General features: G+C 39.6%; 1 protein-coding gene across 3 annotated transcripts in view; it reads left to right on the top strand.

Annotated features, from left to right (window-relative positions):
• The window catches only part of LMTK2 (lemur tyrosine kinase 2), an 83,459-nt gene that overhangs the window by 28,642 nt on the left and 40,996 nt on the right, over window positions 1–13,821 (top strand). For 2 of the 3 annotated variants that reach the window (XM_032872689.1, XM_032872688.1), the window contains exons 4-6: window positions 6,883–6,956; window positions 10,420–10,538; window positions 10,720–10,807. In XM_032872689.1, the coding sequence (XP_032728580.1) occupies window positions 6,883–6,956; window positions 10,420–10,538; window positions 10,720–10,807 (281 nt within the window). Of the gene's footprint in view, window positions 1–6,882; window positions 6,957–10,419; window positions 10,539–10,719; window positions 10,808–13,821 lie in introns of those variants that run through there. The other variant, XM_032872690.1, reaches the window with a different exon arrangement.

The raw sequence follows: 13,821 nt of genomic DNA, 5'->3' as shown, positions 1-13,821 counted from the left end.
ATCTTGACTCAGATCAGCATACACAGAAAGGGGTCCTTTTTTGATGCTGGAACGAGGTGATGGGAAGAGTAGAGATTAGGCAGACCTTAGAGGCAACTGGAGCTGGGAACTTGGACACCATCATGCTTTCCTTTGTTCAGTCCTGTTTCTCTCCTCTTTGCGTATCCGCTTAAATCCTGCACACCACCTTCTTTCCTCGTCTCAGAGTGTGGCTGCTGCCAACTCTAGGTTCAGATCCTTGTAGCTTTACTACCAGAGGAAAGGAACATCTCTCTCATCGACCAGAAAGAAAACCCTTGGAGAGCCATTCTGGTTGGCTTCCCCTGAGTCTGGCAGTGTTGACCCCTTACTGTGGACAAGAAGGCATGACAGAGAAGAGCCTGATGACTTCTGTCCAAGACATAGTGGGGATGGACCAGAGCACGGTCATGGGCACAGTGGAAATGGCAGTGACCTGGAAAGCCATCCTCATTACATTCATACACCTTTCTGTGTTTCTGGAACCCTCTATTCTAAATTCCTTCTTAACAGGAAGAAATTCTTTTCAATTTCTCTGCATAGAATAGTCACAGAATATTTTTATGATCTTGGGATAGAAAAGGGCTTTCCAGCTTGACACCAAATGCAGAAACATAAAGGAAAATATTGCCAAGTTTGATTCATAAAATGAAATATTCTGTATGGAAAAAGACACTAAACAAATTTGACCAAGTAGTAAAAATATTTGTAAACAACAAAGAAGGTAAAAAAAAAAAACAAAAACAAACCCCTCATATTATTAATATATACTAAGTTTACAAACAAATGTAGAAGAAGAACACTTGAATAGGAAAGAATAAGTCAAGGATGTGAAAAGAGAAATTCATGAAAAGAAATTCAAATGGCCAGTAAAAAATAGGAATTCTATTAATTAAAGAAATACAAGCATAACATAAGATGATAACAGCTAAACAGAGATGAGAAGAAAGGAAGCAAGGTGGTGATGGGTGAGGGGCGTGTGTGGGCAACAGGCCCTTGGACACTCCCTGCTAGCAGGACTGTAAATTGATAGAGACATTCTTTCCCAAGGGTAGTCTGTGATAATACGTATCCAAATGTGTTTACCCTTGATCCCACAGTTCTGCTGGCAGTAATTTAGATCAGTATGCAACTAAATACCTACAAAGTAATTTATTGCAGCATCAGGTTAAATGTGTGTTGGTAATAACTTGTTAAGTTATTGTAAGTCCATCCAACGGAGTATTATGTAGTCCTGTAAAAGGAGGAAAGGTATTTGTGATAAAGTGAAAAAAAGTACACCATATATTCAAGAGCAAATCTAGAAGAAACTCTGCATGTTTTTCCTTTATTTTCTTTTTAAAATGTATTTTATTTTACAAATACCTAATATAGTCATACAGTTGAAAAATCAAAACATAAAAAGGTATATGTAGTGAAAAGCCTCTAATCTTTGAATCTGGCCTCAGCTCCTACCCCTCACTCTCTACATAACCACTCTTTGTTTCTTATACATCTTTCCAGACTTTTTTGATATAAATATTCCCATTTACTTGCCCCCAACCCCCCCCCCCCCCCACCTACCACCAAAACACACACTTTTTTACTCATGGGGCTTGGTAAATGCATTATTCTGCATCTTGCTTTTTTCACTTACAGATGTACCTTAGGGATTTTTCCATATGCATAAAGAGAGCTTATTTATTCCTGCTTACAAGCTTCTGCTATTTAAATTGTAGGGACTTAGCACAATTTATTCAACCTATTAATGGATATTTGGGTTGTTTCTAATCTTATGCTATTATTTCTAATCTTATGCTATTAAAAATAAAGCTTGTACCTGTGTTGGTTTCTACATTGATGTTGGGCTGGTATATTTGTAGAATAAATTTCAGAGGTGGTCAAAGGGTACATAATTTTGGGGGATATTGCCAGCTTAAAACCGCCACAAAGAGTTGTGCTAATTTATGTTCTTGCTATTTGGATGTCAAATGGTATATGCTATTACTATTGAAGCTAAGTTGGTATCAGTTCAAATTAGATTGTTATAAATTTAGAGTGATAACTGTAATCTCCATGGCAACCACTAAGAAAATAACTAGTAAATATGGAAACAGAAAATGAAGAAGAAATCAAAATGTACACTAAAGAAAAAAAATTAGTCAAATATACATGAAAAAAGAATTTTTAAATGTTTCCTGATTTTAACATAGCCAAATTTAACAGCCCCTTAAGCTAGAAATGCAATCTCTCTCTTTTTAAAATAATTTTTTAAATTAATTTTTTTTTTTTTTAATTAGAGCTTTTTATGTCTTAAAGAAATCCTTTCCTCTTCTGTGGTCAAAATGATACTTAACTACTTTTTCTTTCCTAGTGTTTTAAGGTTTTGCTTTAACATTTAAATTAATTTAAATCCATAACCCACCTTGAGTTAATTTTTGAGTATGGTGTTAGGGAATCCATGAATCTTTTTTGGTAGATTACTGGGTTTTTCTCAGCTTTCTTCACTGATTGGTCCTTTCATTCTTCTCTGCTTTTTAGTTCCATATGTAGGGGCGCCTAGGTTGCTTAGTCAGTTAAACGCCTGTCTTTGGCTCATGTTATGATCCTGGAGTCCTGGAATCAAGCCCTACATCTGGCCCCTGCTCAGTGGGGAGTCTGCTTCTCTCTCTGCTCCTCTCTCTTGCTCTCTCTCTCCCAAATAAAAACAAACAAACCCCACTGTATGTGTATGTATCTGTTGCAGACCTTCTATTTCAGTAATTTGTCAATTCCTTGTTCCAGTACCACACTGTCTTAATTATTTAATAGCTTCACAATAAGATCTGATTTGCAAGTTTTTCTCCCATTCTTTGGGTTGTGTTTTCACTCTTTTGATAGTGTCCCTTGATATGCAAAAGTTTTAAATTTTGATGAAGTCCAATTTATTTTTTTCCTTTGTTGCTTGTGCTTTTAGTGTCATACTTAAGAAACCTTTGTCAAACTCAAGGTCATGAAAATTTTCACCAATATTGTCTTCTGTTACTTCTGTAGTTTTATCTTTGAAATTTAGGTCTTTGACCCATTAATATTTGTATATGGTGTGAAGTAAGGTTCCAGGTTCATTCTTTTTCAGGTGGGTAGCTTGTTGCCCCAGCAACCATTTGTGAAAAGACTGTTCTTCCCCCATTGACTTGTCTTGGCACCTTGCTGAAAATCAGTTGATCATATCTGTTTGTGTTTATTTCAGGACTCTCAATCCCAGTGATCTGTATCTAGCCTTATGCCAGTATCACAGTGTTTTGGTGATTATAGCTTTGGAATTGAGATGTTCATGAATCTTCCAACTTTGTTGTTTTTTTTTTTTTTTAAGATTTTATTTATTTGACAGACAGAGATCACAAGTAGGCAGAGAGGCAGGCAGAGAGAGAGAGAGGAGGAAGCAGGCTCCCTGCCGAGCAGAGAGCCCGATATGGGGCTCGATCCCAGGACCCTGGGATCATGACCTGAGCCGAAGGCAGAGGCTTTAACCCACTGAGCCACCCAGGCGCCCCCCAACTTTGTTTTTTAAGAATGTTTTGGCTATTCAGTCCCTTGAAATTTTATATGATTTTTTTTTTGTTTATTGTTTTAAAAGATTTTTTTATTTATTTGAGAGAGAGGGAGAGAGAGAGAATGCACACACAAATGGGGGAGAAGCAGGCAGAGGGAGAGGGAGAAGCAGACTCCCCGCTGAGCAGGGAGTCCGAGACATGGGGATTAATCCCAGAACCCCAGGACCATGACCCTAGCTGAAGGCAAACGCCCAACTGACGGAGCTACCCCACACGTATGAATTTTAGGATCAGTTTTCCATTTCTGCAACATAGGCCACTGGGATTTGTGTGTTTACCATTTTGATTCCCTTCTCATTCCCTTTTGTTTTATATTTTTTTAGATATTTTCTTGGGGATCACAACTACCTTCAATTTATAACAGTTGTGTTTCAGTTGATACCAACTTTTAGCATCAGTACCATATAAAAACTTTGCAATTCAGTCTTTTTATGTTATCACAAATTACATCCTCATATCTTATGTACCCGTTAACATAGATTTTTCATTTTTTAAAGTTTTTTTTCTTTAAAGATTTTATTTATTTGTCAGAGAAGGAGAAAGAGCGAGTGAGTACAAGCAGGGAGAGCAGCAGGCAGAGGGAGAAACAGGCTCCCTACTGATCCAGGAGCCCAATGTGGGACTCGATCCCAGTACCCTGGGATCACAACCCAGGCCGAAGGCAAGTGCTTAACCGACCAAGCCAACCAGGCGTACCAGATTTATAATTTATGTGTCTTTTAAATCACGTAGGAAAATAAAAGAAGAGCTGCAACCAAAAATACAATAATGCTGGCTTTGATATTTACCTCTGTAGTTTTAACAGTGATCTATATTTGTTCATATGACTTCCAGTTACTGTTTAGTGTCCCTTTACTTTATCCTGAAGGACTCCTTCCAACATTTCTTGTAGGGCAGGCGTAGTGGCAGTAATCTCCCTAAACTTGTGTTTATCTGGAGATGTCTTAATTTCTCCTTAGTTTTTTGGAAGACAGTTTTGTCGGGTATAGAACTCTTGCTTAATGGTTCTTTTCCTTCAGCACATTACAGATGCCAGCCTGCTGCCTTCTGGCCTCCATGGTTTCTGGTGAGAAATCCGTTGTTAATCTAATCAAAGATCCATATGTACGAGTGGGCCCCTTTTGGTGCTTTCAAGATTCTCCATCTTTGGTGTTTGACAGTCTGGTTATGATGTGTCTCAGTATGCGTTTCTCTGGGTTTATCTTACTTGGAATTTGTTGAACGTCTTGGATGTGTAGATTCATACCTTTTATCAGCTTCAGACCTTTTTTTACTGTTATGTATTCAAATATTCATTCTGCCCCCCCTTCCCCCTCTTTTTTCTGGGGCTCTTATGTGTATATGGTTCCTTGGTGGTGTCTCACAAGTCCCTTAGCCTTCGCTCATTGATTTTTTTTTTTTTTCATTCTTTTTTCTTCTGCTCAGCCTGGATAATTGTATTTGAGCTCTCTTCAGGTTCACTGCTGCTTCTCTCTGCTCCCGTCTTTGGTTGAACCCCTCTAGTGAATTTTTTTGTTTCAGTTTTACTTTTGGCTCCAAATTGGCATTTGGTTTCTTTTACTAATCTGAATCTACTTACTGATCTTCTCTACTTATCAGGACATCATTCTCGTGGTGCCCTTTAGTTCTTTGTCCATGATTTCCTTTTGCTGTTTGAGCGTGGTTAAGACAGTTGATTTAAAAACTTATCTGGAGGCGCCTAGGTGGCTCAGTGGGTTAAAGCCTCTGCCTTTGGCTCAGGTCATGATCCCAGGGTCCTGGGATTGAGCCCCACATTGGGCTTTCTGCTCAGCAGGGAGCCTGCTTCCTCCTCTCTCTCTGCCTGCCTCTCTGCCTACTTGTAATCTCTGTCTGTCAAATAAATAGAATCTTTAAAAAAAAAATTCTTACCTGGTAAGGCCACTGTCTGTCTTTTCTCAGGGACACTTTCTTTTACATTTCCTTTGTACCTGTGAGTAGACCATGCCTTCTTGTTTCTTTGCATGTTTTGTACTTTTTTGTTGAAAATTGGACCTTTTTGAATAATACGATATACTTAGAAGAAAGAAAACAACAAAAAAAGCATTCTTTGGGTCTTTGCTGTTTAGCTCCATGTTGGGACACTCCTCACCCAGGCTACTTACAGCTCTGCCTTAGTCGTCACCTCCTGCTTGTGCTGGGCATGACCTCACTAGAGGTGAAAGTTTACTTCTTTTCAAGTCTTCCGTGAGTGTGTGTCCTTCCCTGGGCATGCAGGTGGCTCTCAAGATTCCTCCATATATTGCAATAGCTTTTCAGAGCCCTTGTTCATCTCCCAAATCTCACTCCCCTGCTTTTCCACTAAAGCTTTCATCATGTCTACTGTTTGCCTCTACTGTTACATTTTGCCCCAGATAGAAGTGTCGTCCCTTTGGCTTTCACTGTTTTTGAGGAACTTTTTTTTTTTTTTTTTTTAAGATTTTATCTATTTATTTGACAGAGACACAGCGAGAGAGGGAACACAAGCGGGGGGAGTGAAAGAGGAGAAGCAGGCTTCCTGCCCAGCTGGGAGCCTGAAGATTAGGGCTTGATCCCAGGACCCTGGGACCATGCCCTGAGCCAAAGGCAGATGCTTAACAACTGAGCCACCCAGGGGCTCTGAGGAATATGTTTTTGAAGAACCCTCTATCCTGATAGAGTTCTGAGTTTGGTGAAACCAAGGGAATGTGGCAGTCCCTCAGGGAAACTTCCAGAACAAGGAAACACAGTTCCTTGGGAATAATAAGGCTCACTGCTCTCTGGAACTGGGATTCACACTAGAATATGTGCCATCATTAATACTGACTGCTGCGCCGGGGGCTGGGATGGGTGGGGCCTTGATAAATTCAAAGACACAGAGAAATTCTACCCTGTTTCAGTGGCCTTTCTCCTGGTTTGATTTGGTTTCCAGAAATCATTGACTGTCTTCCAACGTTCTGATAAGGTTGACAATGACAGATTTCGACAAGATTTTCACCTCCACCGTGAAACTAAGGACTAAGCCATTGGAATGGTGATTAGTGGCTATAGGAGAGGGGTTAGATGAGAAAACAGAGTGCGAAGTATTAAAGATGATCAAGTAGGAAATGCATTCAGAAAAATATTGTAAGTTTTAAAATTTGAAACAATTTTGGCCATATCAGTTTGAAAATGATGGTATGTTTATTTGAATTGATTTCTATCTTAATTAGCACAATCTTTAAATTTATGTTTCTGTTTGTTCTTTAGATTATATATTTAATATTTTATTTCAGTTAAATGCCCATATTTATTTTTTATATTCTTTTTCCTACAGAAGGTTTGAAGTCTCAAGTTGCCCGCCACAGTCTAAACTATATTCAGGAAATTGGAAATGGCTGGTTTGGAAAGGTAAAATGTTGTTTATATCTTTTTTTCCCCCCTCCTACTTATAATGTTTAGAATCTAAAGCTAATGAAGTGTTGTATTGTAGAACATTCCATATTCTCTTAGTTGCTATGGTACCAGTTAAGTCTACTCTTTGCACCCTGAAACCACACAGGAATTTGAACTTCAGGGTTTCTAGGTGTATGCCTTTTTCCAAGAAGTTCTTTTATTTATATATCAGATACTTTTCTAATTGTTGGCATAGAACAGTAAGAAGGGATGAGAGACTGGAATTTTAGAAGCTCTTTATCCTCCTCAAGGCAAATTATTTGTTTTTAATTCTTCTTTTTTAATTCTTCTCCCTTTCTCCCCATTTCTTCCTTATAATACTTAAACCACTTTAGAATCATAGATACATAGTATTATTATAATGGAAACCATGGCAGAGAACTGTCCTCTATTTCTCATAGTCTGTCAAAGGACAAATAGAAACAGTGGCTTGTTGATCTTTTTACCAAGGGATATTCAGAAGGAATAATCTTATTATCGCAGCTATTTCTGTGATGTAACTAATAGTCGTTCTGTGTTAAAGCTTCCTGAGTGGCAATTGCCTCATAAGCAGAGTGGTCAAGACAAGAAGAGGTGTTTGTGCAGTAATCAGCCGTCTTATGCATCTTGGCTTTCCATCATAGTTGTTTGTCAGTCCGGTGTCTTTGATGTCATCCAACCTTTATTAGTGACCAAATCTTCTAAGCCATTTAGCAAAACCTGTTGTGCATCATATGTTGTTTTTGGTGCTCAGGGTTCAGTGTGGAGGAAGGTAGGTGAAGTCCTGGCCTGTGTGGCAGCAAGCAAACGAGAACCCTTGCCCTGATGAAGCCGAGACCTCTGGCTATGGCAGGGTGTTGCCATGGTGTGGTGGCCGTGATCAGACCACAGACAATCAGGAGTGGGAAACAGGCTCAGTGGGGTGTGGGGGAACCAGGTGATGTGAGATAGAGTATATGCATTTAGGGACTTTTACTCAGAGTGAGCTGGGAAAGTACTCCAGCGTCTGAGAGAGGACTGCCGCAATCTGGCTTTCCGGTAAAGGGATCACTTGGGGGGTTATGTGATGGAAGACGAAGGGGAAGGTGGGGAAATTGGTCAGAATGCTGCAGTAGTCACAACAGGGGGAGATGCAGGCAGGCTTGGACTTGAATGATAGCATGGAGCCGTGAGAAGTGGTGTGTGTCAGTGTGGATTTTCAGATACGAGCTTGCAGGACTGGAGATCGATCAGATGTGGAGTCTGGAGGAGGGGGATCAAGGATGGCTGCTTATGGCCTGATTGGTGGGAAGAACAGAATTGCTGGCAAGTGAAATGGGAAAGATTAAGGAGAACCAGGCATGGAGGAGGAAATCAGGAGGTCGCTTTTGGTTAGGTTAGATGGGATGGCTGTTAGGCATCCAGATGGAAGTACGGAGTGGGCAGTTGGGGTATACATCTGGAGCTCAAGGGAGAGGTTCCAGGCCAAAGATACACATTTGGGAGAGCTCTGTCTATAGCTGGTATTCAGAGGAATGAGACTAGTTGGAATCACCAAGACTGTGAACGTCAAGAAGAGGGGGAGGCACAAGGACCAAGCCCTGAGGGTCTGCGGTGAGGAGAGGTCAGCGCAGGTCGGTGATGGAAGCTAAGGTGACAGCCAGTGAGTAGGAAGGGGCGCAGAAGAGTGGGGTGTTCTGAGAGTCCGTGAAAACAGGAGTGCCACGAAGATGAATGGTAGTAAATGGTGCTGGCAAACTAAGATGAGGACCGGGAGAGGTAGGGCCCAGCACTTGAGGGCCGTGGGGTTGTCATAAGAGGCTGTAGAGAGGTCACGTGCTCACGTGCAGTGGGCACAAGGGAGGAAGTGGAGACAGCACATTTAGACAATCCTGTCAAGGAGTCTTACTGTAAAAGGGAGCAGAGAAATGGAGTACAAGCTGTTTGGGACCATCTGAGGGCCAAGGGAAGGTGTTGGGTTTTTGTTTTGCTTTTGCTTTGCTTGCTTCGGTTTTTATAGGATGTGCAGCTATTTTAGCCTCTTTACATTAGAGTGGGGAAACTGCTAATGCAGGAGAGAGGAAGCAGTTACTGTAAAAGTGCTCTTGAAAAAGGGATAAAAACAGCGTGCGGATACAGGTGCAGGTGGATTTGGTGTTAAAATGAGGACGTTCACTTCTGGATATTTTATTCAGTGAATAGTATATGACTTGGTTAATTATCAGAATTCCTTGTTCTGTTTATTGTTCTGCCTTTACATTCTTAGTAAACATGTTATATTCTGTTCAAAGCCTTACTGTCTACTTCCAGGGCATTAAAATTAATCTACTTGATAAAACTACTAGAAACTGCTTTAAAAAGAAGGCTTTTAGTTTTGATCATTCTAAATTTAAATTAAAAGTTTTACTTCATTATTTTCATCTTAAATATTATGTTTTGAAATGCCTTTGTATTGTCAGTATTTATATTTGTTGCTTTACTTGTAGTGCTCTCTTATTTTTATTCATTTTTTAAAAAAGATTTTATTTATTTATTTGAGAGAGACAGAGAGAATGCACACAAGCAGGGGGAAGGCAGAGGGAGAGGCAGGCTCCCCACGGAGCAAGGAGCCCGATGCGGGACTCAATCCCAGGACCCTGAGATCATGACCTGAGCTGAAGGCAGACGCTTAACAACTGAGCCAGCCAGGCGTCCCTTTCATTCATTTTTTAAAAAAGATTTATCTAATATAGAGAGAGAGGAAGAGAGTGAGAGCACAAGCAGGAGGGGCATAGGGAGGGGAGGGAATCCCAAGCAGACTCCGTGCTGAGCGTGGAGCCCAATGCAGGGCTTGATCCTAACCACCCTGAGATCATGACCTGGGCCAAAATCAGGAGTCAGTTGTGCAACTAACTGAGCCATCCAGGCACCCCATTATTTTCATTCATTTTGTATTCTGTTCACTTCAGTGTCATTTTTTTTTCTTTCTTGTGTTTTGACTGAAGTTTTAGTATAAGATAAAGGTCTGGAATAATTGGAATGCCATAGATTTTTAAAGTTATAATGCAATGAGAGTGTATTTGTACTTTGCCTGTGTGTCAGTTTACTTTCTCTTACGTGAAGGAGACAAAATAACAAAACCCAGTTGAAGTGTTTTGGGAAACATTTGAGTTATGTTTGAACTGAACTTATAAATTACTCTTCTGTGATGTCATTGGTCATATCCGTGAAAGTATGGTACAATTTTATAATAAATAAAAAAGAAATACAGATAAGTATATGAGTGCCTCAGTACCCAGTGAACAGTTTCATACTGAAAGAAAATGGTTTCATTTTTCAAGTTTTTTTCTGAGGTAGTATTTTCATTGCAGAAGGCCTAATTGTTGCTTAATTTATTTTCCCATACTCTGTTCCTGATAATGAGACATACTTCTTTACCATTTCGAAGGAAGTGAAGTGAAAAACTGTTCTTTGGTTTTAGGTCCTCCTTGGAGAGATTTACACGGGCACTAGCGTAGCAAGAGTAATAGTGAAGGAGTTAAAAGCAAGTGCAAGCCCAAAGGAACAAGATACTTTTTTGAAAAATGGAGAACCTTACTAGTAAGTAAACCTTAATATGCGTTCTGTAAACATGGTCTGTAGTCTCTTGGAAATCAGGTCTTTAAAATGACTTTGCTATTTAGCATATTTTAGTCATCATGAATTTAAAATTTAGTTCAGTATTTGAGCAGTTCTGCTAGCACGCTCCCTAGTGAACAACCCTGTGACTTTTATTTTCCAGCATTCTTCAGCATCCGAATGTTCTTCAGTGTGTTGGACAGTGTGTGGAAGCAATTCCCTATCTCCTGGTGTTCGAGTTCTGTGACTTGGTAAGTTTTTAGTGGGAATTCAAGGTCAAGCATTTAAAAGAGGTATATCCAAGTGATTTTGACACATAGAAGTGGTGGATGAGGGACTGCTTTCGCTTCTGCCCCCCATTTTTAAAACTTTGTGATGTACTACATCATTGCCTTTGAAAATACTATCAACTGACATTTAACGTGTTTTATATTCCATACTATGCTAAGCTGTTTGCATGCATTACATTTAATCATATTTGTCTACGCTTTGTATATATATATGTATATATGATTAAAGTAAGGTTCACAGAGATGAAGAGAATGTTGTTTATCGAGTACATGGCAGAGCCAGAGCGTGGATTCAGGATCACCGTTCTGAGCTTGAGGTCTTGACTCAGCTAGGCACTCTGAAACACTTTTCCCCATTAACATAATCTTACAGAGTACTCGTGACCTGTCAGGTTTTTATTTTTTTATTTTTATTTTTTAAAGATTTTATTTATTTATTTGAGAGAGAGCACGAGAGAGAGTGAGCAAGCAGAGAAGGGGGTGGGGGTAGAGCAGAGGGAGAGGGAGAAGCAGACTCCCTACTCCACAGGGAGCCTAATTTAGGGCTTAATCCCAGGACCCTAAGATCATGACCTGAGCCAAAGCGAGATGCTTAACTGACTGAGCCACCCAGGTTTCCGGACCTGTCAGGTTTCTAAAAATAGTGAATGTGTGTGCCATTTATATTTTTAAATAAAGAGATGATTTTTTTTTTAAATTTTATTTATTTATTTGAGAGAGAGAGAAACTTGAGTGAAGAAAGGTCAGTGGGAGAAGCAGACTCCCTGCCGAGCAGGGAGCCCAATGCAGGACTCAATTCCGGGACTCCAGGATCATGACCTGAGCCGAAGGCAGTCGCTTAACCAACTGAGCCACCCAGGTGCCCCTAAAGAGATGATTTTTTTTTTAACTGAAAATTAATAGCCTCATTTCTTAGCATGCTCGTATTACTTACTGAGATTTATAGTTGGAAAAACTGTTTCTGTGCAGTTTTTATGAATAATAACTCTTATGTGAAAATTTCCTGTAATCATCTATATATAAAAACTGGGTTTTAATTGACTTCCTTGCATTGTCTCAGTTTTCAGAACATTAAAACATTAAGACTATCCACAGAAAAGTGGGAGTACATCAGGATAAGTCCCCGGTTAGTTCAGATAATATTTTCAACTGGTAAAATGGGAGGAGAGCAGCAACCATTGTGGATTTTTGTTTTAATTTCTAAATGTGATTGGAATATTACGCTCATTGGCAAAGGTGGTTAATTCCAAAGAAATATTAATAACCTTGGTCTATTAGCTTTCATTGGGTTATATCAGAGTAACCCCCAAACCTCAGTGACTGATAAGAGCAGAGTGGTTCTCACTCACCTTATACATCAGCTCTGGGGCAGTGGATCTCCCTCCTGGACTAGAGTCTTCCCCACCCTGGGATCAGTGTATTTTTTTAGTATCTGTAGGGTCCTGTGGGAGGTGGGGGGGGATGTATATTCTGGTATTCTATACAGGTATATCTCAGTGGCTCTTTTTGGGTCACATTTATGAGGTTGTTAGGTCTCCTCTATCCATCTGATTGGGGAGGGCATTGATAGAGGAGTCTGAGTCTGTTTTCTGTCTATTTATGAGAGACATAATCTCCTTTGACTATGGATTTTCCTTATTATTCCAGTTGTATTTGTTTTGAGTGTTGAATCAAGGATACCATTTAGACTTGATATACAACATCTTGTAATTTTAAGCTTTTGTAATTATGAAGGGTCTCTTTTTAAGCATTACTAAGGATTAAGTCTGTTTTTACTGATATTAATATAGTTATTCCAGCTTTCTTTTGGTTGGAATTTGTGTGGTTATCTTTTTCAGTCCTTTTCTCTGGATTATATCACTCTAAATAGCGTATTGTTAAAATTCTGTTAATTTGTCACTCTTGATCATTTAACATGAACATGTACTCCATTTATGTTTATTGTATCTATGAGATATTTGGAATTTTATGTACCTGTTTTATATTATTTTTCCTACCTACCTGTTTCAGTTTTTCTGTCTTGCTTTTTTGCTAGCCTTCTTTTGGATTCTTGATTTTTTTTTTTTAAGATTTTATTTATTTATTTGAGAGAGAGAGTGTAAGGGAGAAAGAACACGAGCCAGGGGAGTGGGGTAGAGGAAGAAGCAGATTCCCTGCTGAGCAAGGAACCTGATGTGGGGCTTGATCCCAGAATCCTGAGACCATGAACTGAGCCAAAGGCAGATGCTTAACCTTCTGAGCCACCCAAGCTCCCCCACTAGATACCATTCTTAGTTTTTTGTATGATCACACTGGAAGTTATAATGTGCATATGTAATTTGACTAAGTCTAAAATTAATAATTTAACCCTCCTCCAAGGAAACTGGGATGTCAGAGAGCCCTGGATGCTTATTTGTTGAACGGCTGCTGTGGAAGGACGGGGATTCAGAGGGAAAGTGAGGTCCTTGTCCTCTAGAGCTTCGTTGTAGAGGGAGTAGACATGTGATCATTGTTATTTAGCCTGATAAATTATTGAATGGAGGCGTGAGAACTAAGACAGAGGAGTTCTCAGTGATGTTTCTGATCATTTTATTGCATGTGTATTTTGTTTGGATTATCTCAACATTATCAGTTATAATATTTATGGTCCTCGGTTATTACAATATGAGAACGGCTTCTTTTAATGGCCTCAGGGTGACCAGTGTGTTGGGTGATTACTGTGCTGCCAGCACTTGAGAAAAAAACGTAAAGATGCAGCTTTTTGTGACGAGACAAGTGTGCTCTCAGAGTTCTTGTTTTCTGAGACACTCTCTGGTGGCTTTTCTGGATCCCTAAGCTCTTGATGTTTTTTCTAAGTAGAAGTCACCACAGTCTACGTGAGTTGAACATAATAGAAATGCGGCAAGAAGCATGTCTACTTGAAATACCAGGTTTCTGGGTTAATCTCTCTCATACATACGGATATTTCCTATTCCTCACCCTCCCTGAGCATTCCT

The sequence above is a fragment of the Lontra canadensis genome, unplaced genomic scaffold (assembly GCF_010015895.1).
Source record: "Lontra canadensis isolate GAN:19392208 unplaced genomic scaffold, GSC_riverotter_1.0 scaffold45, whole genome shotgun sequence".
In the NCBI taxonomy this organism is placed as follows: domain Eukaryota; kingdom Metazoa; phylum Chordata; class Mammalia; order Carnivora; family Mustelidae; genus Lontra; species Lontra canadensis.
The sequence above is the reverse complement of the archived record's forward strand: the minus strand, read 5'-3'. Positions and strand labels throughout refer to the sequence as shown.